At 44.5% G+C, this 14,382-nt stretch overlaps 1 protein-coding gene across 2 annotated transcripts; it reads right to left on the bottom strand.

Moving 5' to 3' along the window:
* Nucleotides 1-665: 665 nt before the first annotated feature.
* Nucleotides 666-12,610, bottom strand: LDHB (lactate dehydrogenase B). 2 transcript variants are annotated; one of them, XM_082280664.1, is made up of 8 exons: nucleotides 12,464-12,610; nucleotides 11,018-11,149; nucleotides 6,733-6,850; nucleotides 6,069-6,242; nucleotides 4,095-4,268; nucleotides 2,709-2,826; nucleotides 1,747-1,870; nucleotides 666-1,013 (listed from the first exon to the last, which is right to left on the bottom strand). In XM_082280664.1, exons 2-8 carry the CDS (start codon nucleotides 11,141-11,143, stop codon nucleotides 846-848), a joined length of 1,002 nt encoding a protein of 333 aa, XP_082136790.1. In that variant the 5' UTR covers nucleotides 11,144-11,149; nucleotides 12,464-12,610; the 3' UTR covers nucleotides 666-845. The 2 variants fall into 2 exon arrangements, with proteins under 2 accessions (XP_082136790.1, XP_082136791.1); XM_082280665.1 differs by lacking the exon at nucleotides 12,464-12,610 and adding an exon at nucleotides 12,017-12,171.
* Nucleotides 12,611-14,382: the final 1,772 nt, after the last annotated feature.

The following is a 14,382-nucleotide window of genomic DNA, read 5'->3' as shown; positions in this document are numbered from 1 at the left end:
CCGGACATTTAGGTTGAGCAGTTCATTTTATGGTATTTACTCCATAACAGTAAGTGATTAAGAAATAAACTGTTCCCCCTCCAAGTATATAAAGATTTTATCAATCATGCTGAAATTTAGAGATTTAAGACCCAACTTGGCTTGTTAAATAAACAAGACTGTAACTACAACATTTCAGCCTAAGGCAGAAAAAGTCTTGAATTTTGGATAATTAAATAGAAAATAATTTTGTTTTTCCAAACATTATAAAAAACTAGACACCATTAACAAGCAAAGAATTTAATCCAGAAGAGAGAAGGATCTATGGGACTCCTTCTAGGCCAGTAGCATACAAAACCTTATTGTTGGCATATTTCTGGCTGGTTGCACAGAGTCAAATGCCCATTCCATTTCCTCTACTCATCAGTAAAAAATGGGAAGTTCTCTATCAGAAACAGTTCTGGGAATGAACTACACTTAGTCAGCACTTGGACTGAGAAAATCCTTGCAGCAAGGTGGTGTTAGTGAAATCAACACCAGTTCATCATCACTACTTTGTTTCTAGCCTCTTAAAAGGACACATCAAGCCTATACTCCCATGCTTTCTGTGGCAAACATTAAAGGAGAATGCCAGTGTAAGGTAAGTAATTGACATACTGAAAATGAGTCACTAGGACAACCAAAGATGCCTGAAAATTGCTTTATTTGTTCGTACGGTTTGTGCGTTACAGCAAGCGTCAGTTTAGCTACCATGGACGAAAGTCTGGAAGAGCATTTAATGTTAACCATTGAGATGTGTAGTGAGTAGAGCCCACATCTGAACACAACATGCTGTTTTCCTATTGCTGGAACCTAACATTCATGAGTTACAGATCCTTAATATCCTTCTGGATGTTCCACAGTGTGTCTGCGCTCTTCTTCAGCTGGGTCACCTCATCATCCTTCAGCTTTTGGTTGATGACACTCGTGAGGCCAGAGGCACTTAGGACAGCAGGAAGGCTCAAGAAGACATCATTCTCAATGCCATACATGCCCTGCCACAAACAAAAGAGATCAGACACAGGCCCCTCACCACAGATCTGGGGTTGGTTTGTATTGCAGAGAACCTCCTGAGAGCAGAGCTCAAAATCCATCATTTTACAACCTGGAGAAAAATTTCAGCCATGATGTATTTGAGAAAATAAACGGTATAGAGCTGGTTTGGACCGAATGCCTGGCAATACCAAACAGCTGGTGGCAGAAACCCCACCTTCAAACCTCTCACTTTTAATTCTATACAGCAAGGAGCTGAAAAGATTCAGAACAGGTCAAAAGAGGGAGCGGTTCCCCCTGCTCAGAGCCCTTGCTGCAGCAGGGGTTGTGGAGCCAGTACAGACCAGATGCAGCCAGTTACACCAGCTATAAAAGGACACAGCTCTCCTCCCTAGCACCTTTTCCAGGCAGTGGTTCCTGGAATCACAGATGGGCTTCCAACAAGTCTTCCACTTTTACACTGAAACTTCCTTTCAAGGAATCTGCATGCCACACATGGCAAAGCTTCACACAAGGGTAGTACCGCATAGAGAACTTTATTTTCAGCTCCATACTTGTGAGAGGAACAGGCTAAAGAGGTCAGCCTAGAAAAACCAACAGTAGTGAGCTCCTTTTTGAAATTCAAAGGAGCATTTTACAAAGCTTCCTTCATTTAGCACGTTGCTAATTGAGACCATTTAGCTTGTCCACAACAACAAAATGAGCCAGAGTGTCCAATTAGCCCCCACTACTTACCTTTACCAGAGTGGAGACTGAATGAACCCGGCACAGGTTCTTCAGTATGGTCTCACAGAGGTCAGCCACACTAAGGCCAATAGCCCAGTTTGTGTATCCCTTTAGTTTGATCACCTCATAGGCACTAAGGAAACATTGAAATACAACTGCATTAAGATGTCTTCACGCAAGACACTGCAAATTACAAGTCTTAACACCAGTGAATCCTACCCATTTAAAAATTTTCAAACTCCTGCAAAACACTGTAAGTTTTGGAATTAAAATGTCCAAATTACATGTTTCAACATTAGAGGATAAAGCATAAAGTCTACATTATCCCATATGCATAATAAAAGAATCCTGTTGTTCTTGCAGGATTAGCTGAAAACAAAATTAGCTCCCATCTAGGAAGAGATCCTAGTGTTAAGTAGAAAACCACACCTATACCTGACAAGCTCTCTGTTTCAGTCAGGGACACAATGGAAAAGGCAAACATTTAGTCAAAGCACCACTACATCCTGAGGTTTTTAGCCAACATCTGCACACACTTTATCCCACTGAGTGCACACTCATTTCACAAAAGACTTAGCAACATGTAGTCAGCTGTACACAAACTCTCCTGCATCCATGAACAGAATTTTCCCCAAACCCAACACTCTGCTCACAGAAACATCCTACCTTTTCCTGCTCTTGTGCCCTCTGAACAAAGTTACCCACTGAAGCAACTCCATGTGGGAAAACAAGCACACACAGCTCTAGGTGCCCCAGCATTTGAGTGGGTTTGTTATGCAATAGCTTGTCTCACTGCAGGATAACATCTTACCAGCTGAAATCCTGCATTTCTGTTTTTAAACCAGCAGTCCCATTCACTCAAGCAACCCTCTACCTAAGAGGGCATAAAAGTTGCACCAGAGTAGAGGCAGAGTGCAGACAAGCTGTTGTCAGCATGGCATCCACCCACATTATCCCTCAGGTCATCATACCTTGCAACCACTTGCTTGTGGACCTCCTTCCAGTTCTCAGGATCTTTGTCAGTTCCCATAGCAGGGTTCAGCTCCTGGAGGGAAACCCCTGCCACGTTAACTCCGCTCCAAACAGCCACTGCAACAGAGGCAGGACATCAGTGTCAGGAGCAGCTGGCAACTCCCCCTCCACTCTTCCTAGCTAAAATAATTGGAAACCAAGTAGGAGCAGCCAGAACCACAACAATGGCTGAGGCAGGTTTTAAGTTTTTATTTAGCTACAGTTAAATCTGAGAACTCTGGGAGTGAAATATGAGACCATTTTAGTACTGGCATTTTAACAGGTCAGTTTTAACATGTGACAGCAGAACTTTCAGGCCGTGGAAGTTTCTGAAGTCAGAAACATCAATTTCTAATAAAAAGGCACATCTTAGCTACCCAGCCTTTTAAAACAGATTTTACTCAAAACTGCAGCAAGGAGGCAGTTGCAGTTTCACTAATCAGTATTAGGGCTAGCCTTCAAGAAGTCTATTCTTATTTACATGAGTAAGAGGGTAGCAATATGCAAACTTAGAATATCAAGACTGGGATTTGCACCTCTCCCTGCATCCTGGAAGCTTAGAGGCAGGAACAGTCTCTATTCTTGGGAAGTAAGTAGGAATTCTGAGTTACTTTAAAGCAAAAGCAGCTGTGACAATGACACAGGATAAACTCTGCATGTGCTCAGCCAAACTCTGCTTTCATTGGTGTAGGGCTGGCTACAACAACTGCTGCTGTTCATCAGACACTGTACTTCGATCAAATGCAATGGGACATTGAAGAGGTGGCTCCCTTAGAAATACACAGCATGAAAATATAAAGCAGTACCAATCTACATAAACATTCTGCTGCATCATTTCAGACTTGAAATACAGGAACTGAATTAAGACAGATAAACTTCTTTGATTTCACGTTTTAAAACTATCTTTGCTTTCAACAGCAAGGAGAGAAGTCATGGAATAAGGTAAGGGATAATTTTGTAAGCCTGAATCTGGACTGCTAGAGCAACAAGCTCTGCTATTGACCTAGCAAGCGTGGATACTGCTTTCAGAGGAAAACTGTGCTACAGGCTATGGAATGGTACTCCTGAGGATAGAGAAGAAGCAAGCTGTAGCCTTCAGGACACAACTTCACTCACAAAATTGGCCTTTTCAGTTCAGGCTTTAATCATACAGCCACACTCACATTTGTTAAATATGTGTAGGTAGATTCCCTAGACTTCTCTCAACTTTAATATTCATAAAAATACAGCAAAGTACCAGTTACTTGAGCTCAGCTGCAGCTGTTCCTTCAGAATCCTGTAACACACCTCAGGCCTCAACATCTCATATATTGCTCATTCCCAGGGAGGTCAGAACTACTCCTTACCACTGGAATCACCATGCTCTCCCAAGATCCAGCCATGGCAGCTGCTTGGATGGATCCCAAGTCTCTCAGACATCAGATAACGGAATCTGGCCGTGTCCAGATTGCAGCCACTTCCAATCACACGGTTTTTTGGCAGCCCACTCAGCTTCCATGTGACATAGGTTAATATATCCACTGAAAGGAAAAGCATGCATGGCAAATGAAACTCCACTCACATCAAGAATGCTCCAACAATTACCTTACTGAGTGTAGCAGGGCAATCAGGAGGACACAGTTGGGCTCACCGGGCAATGAATTTTGGATCTGACTATTTGGGGGATTAAAATAAAGGCACTACTTGAAATTTTGATCAGTAGCTTGATGGGTCCTAAGAAAATTCAAAGGTGGTCTTTAGATTCCTACCAGCTAAAGTTGGACACACTTATTTTTTGTCACAGTTAAAGCCCTAGGGCATGCAGAACTGGGACTGATCTCACATGGCTAAAACATTCCAGCAATTTCCTGAAGAAATGTTCCCTTCCAGTTCACCATCACAATAGGTAAAACAATTCAGAATCAAAAGTCTGAGATCTACATACTCTTTATAGTTGGTAACTCCTTCAGTTTAATTTCCTGATTTGTGCACCAAGCAGTTTCTGCATTTACCACCTCTGCAGCATGAAAAGCCAGATGAGCAATGTGCTTTATCTGCATGTGTTTCTAAAAATACAGTTTTAGGAAAAAAAAAACCAAAGCTAGGTAGGGCAGACAGAAGTATGTGAGCAGAAAACTTCTAATCCACAGCTCAAAGCAACAATCATAACCAGGCTGCAGGAATTAATTATGACTCCAGCTCTGAGGAGCCAGGCAGTTCTCAGGAGGGAACACATTTGTGTACACAGATCTGAAATGCATCATTTGCTCTGCTCAGATACCAAAGCACCGTTCAAACCTCACAAGTGGCATGTTCCCTACAGCTTCAGCTGGGGCAGGGAAGGGCATCAAGGTTACACCCCTGAAGTCCCTTCTCATGGGCTCACAGTGACCTTCAATATATAAAACTTGTGGACAAAACTCCACACACTAAGAAAACAAAGGATTATAAAAATAATTCTGAAAAAGCAACATGCAATTCTCCTCCTGAAGCTGCTCTGCTGGAGAGAAGTCTACAGGTTGAATTCATCCTTGCTGGAACAAGAACAGCCTGATCTTTGTCTCAGTTTGATTTTTAGATAAATGTTTAAAACTGCTGCAAGTTACTGTATTCGCCCAGAACACTGGCTAATTGTACACCAGCTAATTACTCAACTCCAAGCAGAGCAGCAAGCTTCACATGCACTGGTTCCACTCTGCCAGGTTATCTTCAAAAGCAGTGTAACTTCACCACAGCTCTTCAGTACTGGCTTCACTCAGATGTTGAATTAAGCAAAGACAGCCCTACAGGGACACCCTACAAAGCACATCAGAACATTTACAGTCACCTTTGGACATCCAAACATCCAAGCTGTCTCAGTTCAATGAGATACTTGCAAATGAACACACAAATATGCATAATTAACTCTTTTTCTGTTTTAACTGAACTGTGAAGTACAGCCAGCCCTTGTTTCACCATAAGCTTCAGCACGTAAATTGTTTTTCCTGAAAATACAGCCACGACTATAGGGCAAGTTCTTCATGTTGAAAAACAGCCCTATCCTATCCAGGCACAAAAGCTATCTATTAGAGATAAAAAATTTGAATTTCCTACTGCTTAAGCCAAAGGATGGAAAGAACTTAAGTATTTATCACAAAGCATTCTTTTAAAATGTGGACACCCTGACAAGTTCTGAATAAAGAGAGCATCAGAAAGTACAGAGTATTTTGCCTGTATTCTCAGATGTCCATAAAAAGGTATTAAGTTTCAACAATTTGTATTTGAAGAGATTTTCTGAGAACTAGCTAGAGTTTTGCCTTGTCAAAGCAAATTTCTAAGTGTTTAGCAAAAGACTGCCTTACCTGGGTTGGAAACCACCAGGATGGTGCAGTTGGGGCTGTACTTGACGACCTGAGGAATGATGAATTTGAAGACATTCACATTCCTCTGCACCAGGTTGAGCCGACTCTCCCCCTCCTGCTGACGGACTCCTGCAGTCACCACCACGATCTTGGAGTTGGCAGTGACAGCATAGTCTAAGCAGAGCACAGGGGAACAGATACAGAGAGGGTTTAATGTAATTCCACTAATTCCAGTAGCACTGTGTTAACACAGGAGTTACAGGGAGCTTCTGCACTGTGCATTGCATTCAAACCCAAAACCACAAGACATCAATTTGAAAGCCAGCACCATCTCGTAACACTGACCTGATATATCAGTATGTGGGTGTTGAGAGTACATTTAACCTTTCTGACCCTTATTTCCACTATGAAAATAATACTATTTCTTCTACACACAGTTTCACTAAAATCAGTTTTACTAAACAAGCCCCAAATTGTAAAGAGATGTAAGAGAGAGTCTGGCTTAAGAGCCACTCCCACTATGGTGTTCATCTGAACTCTCACCCCAACTGACACACTTCACATTTTCAATACCAAATCCTAAGAGGTCTTTAGGATTGCACAACTAATTCTCCTCTATTAAGCAAAGTCACAGAACATCGGTGTCAAAGAAATGGAGGTGAACCTTTGTCTGCCACGATCTTGTGAGTGTGAAGGAACAAGCTCCCGTGCTGCAGGTCCATCATTTCTCCTTTTAGTTTGTCCTCCATAACATCAACCAGAGCAAGCTCATCACAAAGACCCTGAAAACAACAACATTTGGAGTCAACAAAGCAGATCAAATGCATTTTAAAGTCAACCCAGAGCTCAGCCATAAGCATTTTAAGTAACACGTTTCACCCATCTGAAAAGCATCTCTTCTCCCAATAAACCAGTGGGATAACACTACCTCGGTGTTCTGACGTATCTCACAAAGTCAGAGGCTACTACAGCACAGGTTCATGAAACTCACTTTCCAAAAAAAGTATCATTTGTGGGGAGTTTGCGTGCACAGCCAATCCTCTGCTAGGAAAGCTCTTCTTAATTTAGTTATTACCCTTGGAAAAAAGTTCCATCTTTCAGAGTTGTAAGGAACCCTCTAAATCTATCCAGCAAATTACGCCTGTTTTAAATATTTAAATATCTAAAGGAAGACACCACATAATCATCAAATAAGTATTCTCTTTCAACATACCATCAGTCAATTCATTTCACAAAAATATACAATGGGAACAGACTTCCTCAATACTAAAATTGAGAGAAAACAGATTCTTTAGCTATTTTTCTGTACAGGAGCTACTGTGTGGTATTTATGTTGCAGAACAGATTTAGCCACGTATTTGTTTTCCAGAATAGGTTGGGAGATAATGTCATACAGCTTCAGAACAGGAAAACACTGAAATATGGGGGTGGAGGAGAAAGGCTTTCTGCTCTAATGCAAACATTTACTGCCTTTTGACAGAAAGGCTTACTACCCTGGTAAATTCCATTGTCCTTAAAGGCTTATCATGCAAAAAACTACACTGAAATTAAGACTACTACTTCTCTTTATTTTCCTACATACCTACACCCCATTTGAAGGCAGGTAAGCCATTTTTAGCAACTAAAATACTTCAAACGTGAAAGAATACACAGTTTTTCCTGTGGAAAATGTATTTAACAGCAGGCATATTCCAAGTTTTTATTTCATACTTTAAAATAATGTTAGTTAATTGCTTTTCTGCACTGATTCCTTTAGCAGCTGATTTTATTAACCGATGAAGGAAAAGCATAGGAATCTGTATTTGTACTTTTTCTGTTTTCAAAATAGCCTGCAGGTTAAAATTATTCTCAGTTGTTTAAACACTATGAGAAAGAATCCTTAAGTGAAGTCACTGGTGTTAAACTAAGAAGTTAGTGCAACCAGAATCTGAAATAATGTGTGCACATGTACAATTATGGATAGATTTATACAAACACAGGCAGACCACACGGGACTTGCAGTCTAGAACTTGCAACCAATATTCCCCATACTCTACAGGATCCAGGAGCCAATTCTCACTAAAACAGAAAAGCACCTGGAATACCTCTCCAGTGCCTCATTTCAAGAATTTGCATCACCTGCCTAGAGGAGATTTCATCTCTTTATTACCATACACAGGAGTGAAGCTTCACACAAACTCAGCTTAAAATATTTTCGTTGAGAGCAGCTGATTTGTGACTGTGGCGATGTTTCCATTTCTAAATCAGTATGGCAACATCAGTGATTTGCCTCTAACTGAGCAGGAGCTAAAAATAACCAATGTGGAAGTTTTAGAGCCATGCAGATTTATGTATTTAATACCACACCAGTAAACTGACATCAGTATTACAGCCAAGCATCTTGCACAAGTCAAACCCACAGCATATTGGTCAGCAGTGGCTGAACATGAGCCAGCCCAGCTGGCCAAAAAGGCCAAAGGTGTTCTTCTGGCTGTATCAGGAATGGTGTTGATGCCTTTTCCTGGTCTTATAATCAAGAGTCATACACTGTTAGGAGGGGAAAAGGGATTTTATCTTGGTATTTATTTTAAGGATCCTTAGGTGCACACGTCCAGGTCATATGCACCGAAATGCACTCCCCTGAATATGCCCCAAAAGACCCAGTATAACATTATAGGTTTTACTAATTAGCATATCTATCAAAGATTCCCCAATGAGAGGTTCAAGTGAGCCCCCCTCCCCAAGGAGCCTTCCCCTGGATGGTTCTATCTTAGTTTACAGAATGTGTTCTGGAGATGACCTTGGGGTTTGGGGCACACTGATCCCTTCCTACAAAGCTTCTAAAATGTTTAGTCTCTTAGCTTGACAAACAAGCCCAAGAATGTAGGCAAAAAGCACTAGGAATACAGAAGTTGTAAAAAGGTATAACAGGGGTATAAAGAAAAAGGCAAAAAATCTGCATGGCATCAGTGTGGCCAGCAGGACCTGAGCACTGATCATCACCCCGGGCTTAGCACTGGTGAGGCCTCACCTCAAATTCTGTGTTCCCTCACTACAAAGATATTGAGGGGCTGGAGCCCTCTCTGTTGTGTCCAGAGAAGGAGATGGAGAAGGGGCTGAAGCATCACAAGTGGCTGAGGGAGCTGGAAGGGCTCAGCCTGGAGAAAAGGAGGCTCAGGGGGAAACTTCTGGCTCTCCACAGGAGGGTGTAGCCAGGTGGGATTAGGCTCTACTCCCAGGGAACAAGGGACAGGACACAGGCTGTGCCAGAGGAGGTTTAGATTGGATAGGACAAAAAAATTCTTCACTGGAAGGGTGGTCAGGCATTGAAACAGACTGCCCAAGGAAGTTGTTGGGTCACAATCCCTGGAAGTGTTTATAAATAAAGACTTTTAGATGTGGCACTTGGGAACATGGTGGACTTGGCAGTGCTGGGTTAATGGTTGGTCTCAATGATCATAAGAGATCTTTTGCAGCCTAAAAGAGTCTATGACTCTTAATTCAGTTACAAGAACCAGATGGCTGCATTATAGAAATGTTTTATACTGCAGCATACAGCTGTGAGAAAGAACAAAAGCCTGGCTGAAACAAATTCCATGTCATCATTCATGCTTGAAGAATTTAAAACCAGTTTTTACTCTGGGTTTGGTGCATACTATTCACTAACAGTGAAACTTTGTGCTTAGATATCTGACAACAGAGTTTGATCCTGCTTAGAGCAGTGCATTAAACACAGATGAATGCTGAATTGTAGATTCAATTTGTGGTAACATCACCTGGCTCCCTCACAGGTTACAGCACTCCAAAACCAATTGATTTTAGACCATGTGCTTAAAAATTATAAATATAAAAAACCACAATGAACTATCACTGTTTTTCCAATAAATTTCTTCTTTATATATGTTGTTTTAAAAACTAGTTGCCACTTTCACATCAGTTTCACACTTAGTTTCACTGTGGCCTGTTCTTATTGTCAGGTTTTCCGTGCTGCCAGGGCTCATGAATATCAGCAATTGAAAGCCCTTACTTTCTTTTTTTATAATTAAGCATACATTAAAACATGCATCTTCAGGGTAATACATTGAAGGATCATCTACAAACAAAATACAGCTGGTTTAGTAGTACAAACACGATTTTTCGTTTGACTGTGAGCTACCTGATTTAAGATCTGCCCCCTGCAAGGGAGCAGAGCATATCTGCTGATGCCTTCTTTAAAAAAAAAAAAGTCTGCAATTTCCATCTGTCTTTCCAAATTTAACTAATTCACAATATACTCTAAAAACAGAGTGCAAACTACAAGATATCCTCATTGATTAAAAGCCTTTACTTTGCTCAAAGACTGCACCATGAGATTTGACAAAAATATCCCACAGAACAGTAACAGGAAAAGTCATAATAACCTCTAAGTCCAGCCCTCTGTTTTTGGTTTTTTAAAAACCAGCTAACACCTCTCTAGAAAAAATGAAGTCATACAAACAAGCAAAAAGGGCTTAAGAGAAATCAAGAAGATACTGAAGGGGATACTAGTATTTTCAGCTATTAGGGCACGCATTCTTTAAAAGAATAAAATGCAAACGCTCCTGATTCCTATCCTATATTTCATCTAGATTTTTGCTCTGTCCCCATTCTTTGCCCAGCAGAGCTCCTCAGCAAGCAAACTCCAGCTTTGTGGTGGAAGAATAAAAAAATTAAGATGAGAATGAAAGGTTTGGCAGGGGCTTCAGAGCCATTCCTTATTTCCCCAGCAGCCTGGAAAATAACTCTGCCAAATGAGACATTTACTGCTAAGCACAGGCAGAAAGGTGAGAGAACAAGGAGAGGCTGAATGTGGAGGTCAGGCTTGTAGGTCACTGCTAACGGTTCACTCCTGTACCAACCTCTCAAATTTCCCACCCTTTGCTAAGACGAACAGGCAGCACAGAGCATGACAGCAGCAGGGACTTGGAGAGCACGAGGTCCTTGAGCCGTACCTTCCCAAGGATGCTGATAGCAGCGGCCATCCCAACCTGGCCAACCCCCACAACCGTGATCTTGTTGTTGGGGACCTTGGCTCCCTCCGCGATAGGGCTGATCAGCTTGTCCTTGAGAGTAGCCATGGTGTTCTGCGAGGAGAGATGGAAAGATGTGGATCAGAGCGGGCCAGAGGGAGCTGAAAGGCATGTTGTGAACGGAGGGGTCACCTGCCGCAGCCGGGTTTACATAAGGCATCTCCGGGCACGCTGCCCTTGCTCGCAGGGCTCCTTACCAGCCACGAGTCATCACACACCACCCCCACGCACCCTCCGCGGCCACGAGGCTTTGGCTCCCTGCCCTCCCCGTGCCCAGCCAGGGCCTGAACGGGGGCGATTTCGGCAGCACACTTCGATACCGGCGTTCCCAGAGCCGCCCGCCGGAGGGTGAAATTCCACCAGCGCTGCCGGGCTCTGGGCATTCACCTCTCGGTACACCGGGGCTCCGGACACGACTCCACGAGCCAACGGGAGCGGGCTGGGATCTCCCCGGCTCCTTCCCACGAGCCGCGCCAGGCTGCAGGGCAGCCAGGGCCCGGGGCGGCACCGGGGGGCCGGAGCACGGCCGGCGACCGGCCCGGAGCCACCGTCCGGCTCCGGCCACCCCAAACCCTCGGGAGCCACAGCCCGGCTCCGGCCACCCCAAACCCTCGGGAGCCACAGCCCGGCTCCGGCCACCCCAAACCCCGACGTTCGGGGTCCACAGCCCGGCTCCGGCCAGCCCAAACCTCAACCCAAACCTCCGGGAACCCCAGCTTGACTCTGGCCATTCCAAACCCGAACCCTCGGGAGCCAGGCCCAGCTCCGGCCCCCCAGGTATCACCCGTCCTCTACGCAGGGATGCTCGGCCCGCGGGAAGGGGAAAACCCCGGCGGGACCAAGCCGCCCGAGGGAGAAGGGACAGGCCGGCTGGGCGGCCCCCCAGCACCCCCCGTCCCGTACGGGTCTCCCCGTACGCACCGGGCAGCAGGAGCGGCGAGGAGAGCGCGGTGTGCGGGGCTCGGGCAATGAGCACTCCGCAGCGGAAGGGGCGGGCCGGGCGGCGGGGTCGGGGGGAGGCGGCGGCCGCGCTCAATCGCCGCCAAGGACGGAGTCTCAAGGATGTCGCCGCTCCGCCCCGGCTCTGCAGTGGCGCAGGGCCCGCGCTGCGGGCCCGTTACCGGCGCTGTGTCCGCGCGGGGCGCGCCGCCGCGAGCAGTTGCGCTGCCGGGGCCGGGGGTGGCCGGGCGACACTGGGCACTGGACACTGGGCACTGGACACTGGACACTGGTGGCTTCGGCAGCATCGCCACCGCTCACTTCCACAGGAGACAGCGGGGCTCTTGGTGCCTAAGCGCCACAGAGCCACAGGCTCGGCCAGAATCGCAGTAAGCGAGGTTAAAATACCGCAAAAATAAAGCATTTTACCTGATCTTCCAGGGAGAGGTTGCTCAAGTTGGGGGTATCTCCTTAGTCAGAGGTATCTGATTTTTGCGCTCTCTGATTTCTGCCCTGGGGCTGACTCCGGTTGGATTTTTGGTGGTTGGACGAATCCCGCCTGGAACCACAGAGGGATGCCTTGGCAGGAATAAGGGATGTAACATGAGGCAGGGCAACAAGGAACGTAACCTGAGCAGAGCCACTACCACCGCGCCTCCTCCCTCTCCCTTGGCTTCGGCCAGACCCACATCACACTTATTTCGCGGTGTCCCAGTAGGGCATCCCTTAAAAATGGTAATAAGCGTGAATGTAGTTTCATGCCGTGTTGGAGTTATAAGCACATCTGGCACTGTAAGTAGCAAAAAGAGTCAGACGATATTTTCCTTTTCCTCAGACCCACGGAACACACAAACTGAAAATCTGAGTGTACAAGCGGCCACTGCTGCTGAGCACAGAAGAAAGTGATTTCTTGGAATTCCTCCAGGACCAAGGCAAGCAAAATACGGAATAATAGCAAACAGTGTTTTCATCTAGTGCTGGAACATTACATCTTTCTAGCTGTAAAGGAAGAAAGTAGAAGCAAAACACTGAATGGTATGCAATTAGTTCCACTGGGGGGAAAATCCAGAAAGCTTTAGGTTCCTCATCACACATGATTAAGTCTTTCTCACAAGAGGGAAAACAGAATGCTGGGTTCCAGAGTCCTCCCAAGTAAGTCACTGGGTTAAATGTGACTAGGCAGAGAGCCTAGCTCTGCTTGCCTATGACTACCTTTTTTTTTTTGTTTCTTTTTTTAATTCTGATGTTGTGGCTAGTTTAAAGTTTTATTGATTTTTTTTTTTTCTTTTTGCCAGGTATTTTGCCAGGTATTTTGCCTGGTTTAGTAATAACTGGATTTATTCCCTGTGGCTCACCAAGTAGCCAAACAAAGGATGGTGTGAGCATGAGAGAGGTGGTGAGCAAAGGATGAAACCTGCTTTTCTGGGCAGCAGATCAGTACAGACCCACGCTGGCTTTAAATCACTGTCTAACTGCAGCCTACTTCGCTTCTTTACATTGTTTGATGTTGCAAAGAGTCCCCTGGAGGGAAATAAATTAGTTAAGCCATCCACATGACACTTGAGGTAGCAGCTTGCTGTAAGAAAATCACTTCAAGACTTTGAAATTACAGTTGCAATGGGAGCTGGAGGTAAATAATTACACAATGAAATGTAAGGGTAAGAAAATCTATAGTCACAACGGGAACATGCACAGCTGAAATTTAAGGAAATAGGGAGGAAGGGAGATGAAAAGGTTCTGCAGAGATTAGGGAAGGACCAGAGCAAGGTTTTTTACTTCCTGGACCATAACCAAAGGTCCTTGTCCTGCCAGTGCCTGTTGTGAGGAACGTTCACCACTGCATTGTGTCTTCTTTGGACAGGATCCTTCTCTCTTCTTATGAGCTTTTATCACAGTAGCATTTGGAATTAGAGACGGAAATGCCACGTTCATATTTGCAAGGTAATAAAGCTTTAAGAGGCAGGCTGGACTATTTACCACAGTTTACAACAGCTCTTCTGGGCCCTCATTTAGATCAGGCTTCATTTTGCATGCAGTGCTAAAAGAACAGGGTATTTAGTCCCCTCCCTGAAGTCCTTTCAATCTAAATAGACAAGGCAGGAGCAAGAGGTGGGTGGAAGAAAGAAGCTTATTCCCTCTTCCTGCTCTTAATTATTTACATACTTGTTCCAGACGATGGAGGATTGAGGCACAGAGAGGTGAAAAGATCTCCCCAAGGTCACACGGGAAGTCTCCTGGTGACAGGTCACAATTTCAAAGTTCAGCTCCAGTTTGGCAACTCTGGCATTTTTGATGCAGTGTGGTTTTCCAGAAAAACAAACCCTAATATTAAACAGTGTAAATAAATT

Source organism: Coloeus monedula (genome assembly GCF_965178545.1).
Source record: "Coloeus monedula genome assembly, chromosome: 4".
In the NCBI taxonomy this organism is placed as follows: Eukaryota; Metazoa; Chordata; class Aves; order Passeriformes; family Corvidae; genus Coloeus; species Coloeus monedula.
The sequence above is the reverse complement of the archived record's forward strand: the minus strand, read 5'-3'. Positions and strand labels throughout refer to the sequence as shown.

Bases quoted from the DNA above. Each gene is read 5' to 3' on its own strand.
- LDHB (XM_082280664.1), bottom strand. From the start codon at position 11,143: ATGGCTACTCTCAAGGACAAGCTGATCAGCCCTATCGCGGAGGGAGCC. The intron at 4,269-6,068 runs GTAAGGCAGTCT...TTTTCCTTTCAG, and splicing joins CCTGGTGGTTTCCAACCCAG to TGGATATATTAACCTATGTC. The intron at 1,871-2,708 runs GTATGATGACCT...ATGTTTCCTTAG, and splicing joins CACAAGCAAGTGGTTGCAAG to TGCCTATGAGGTGATCAAAC.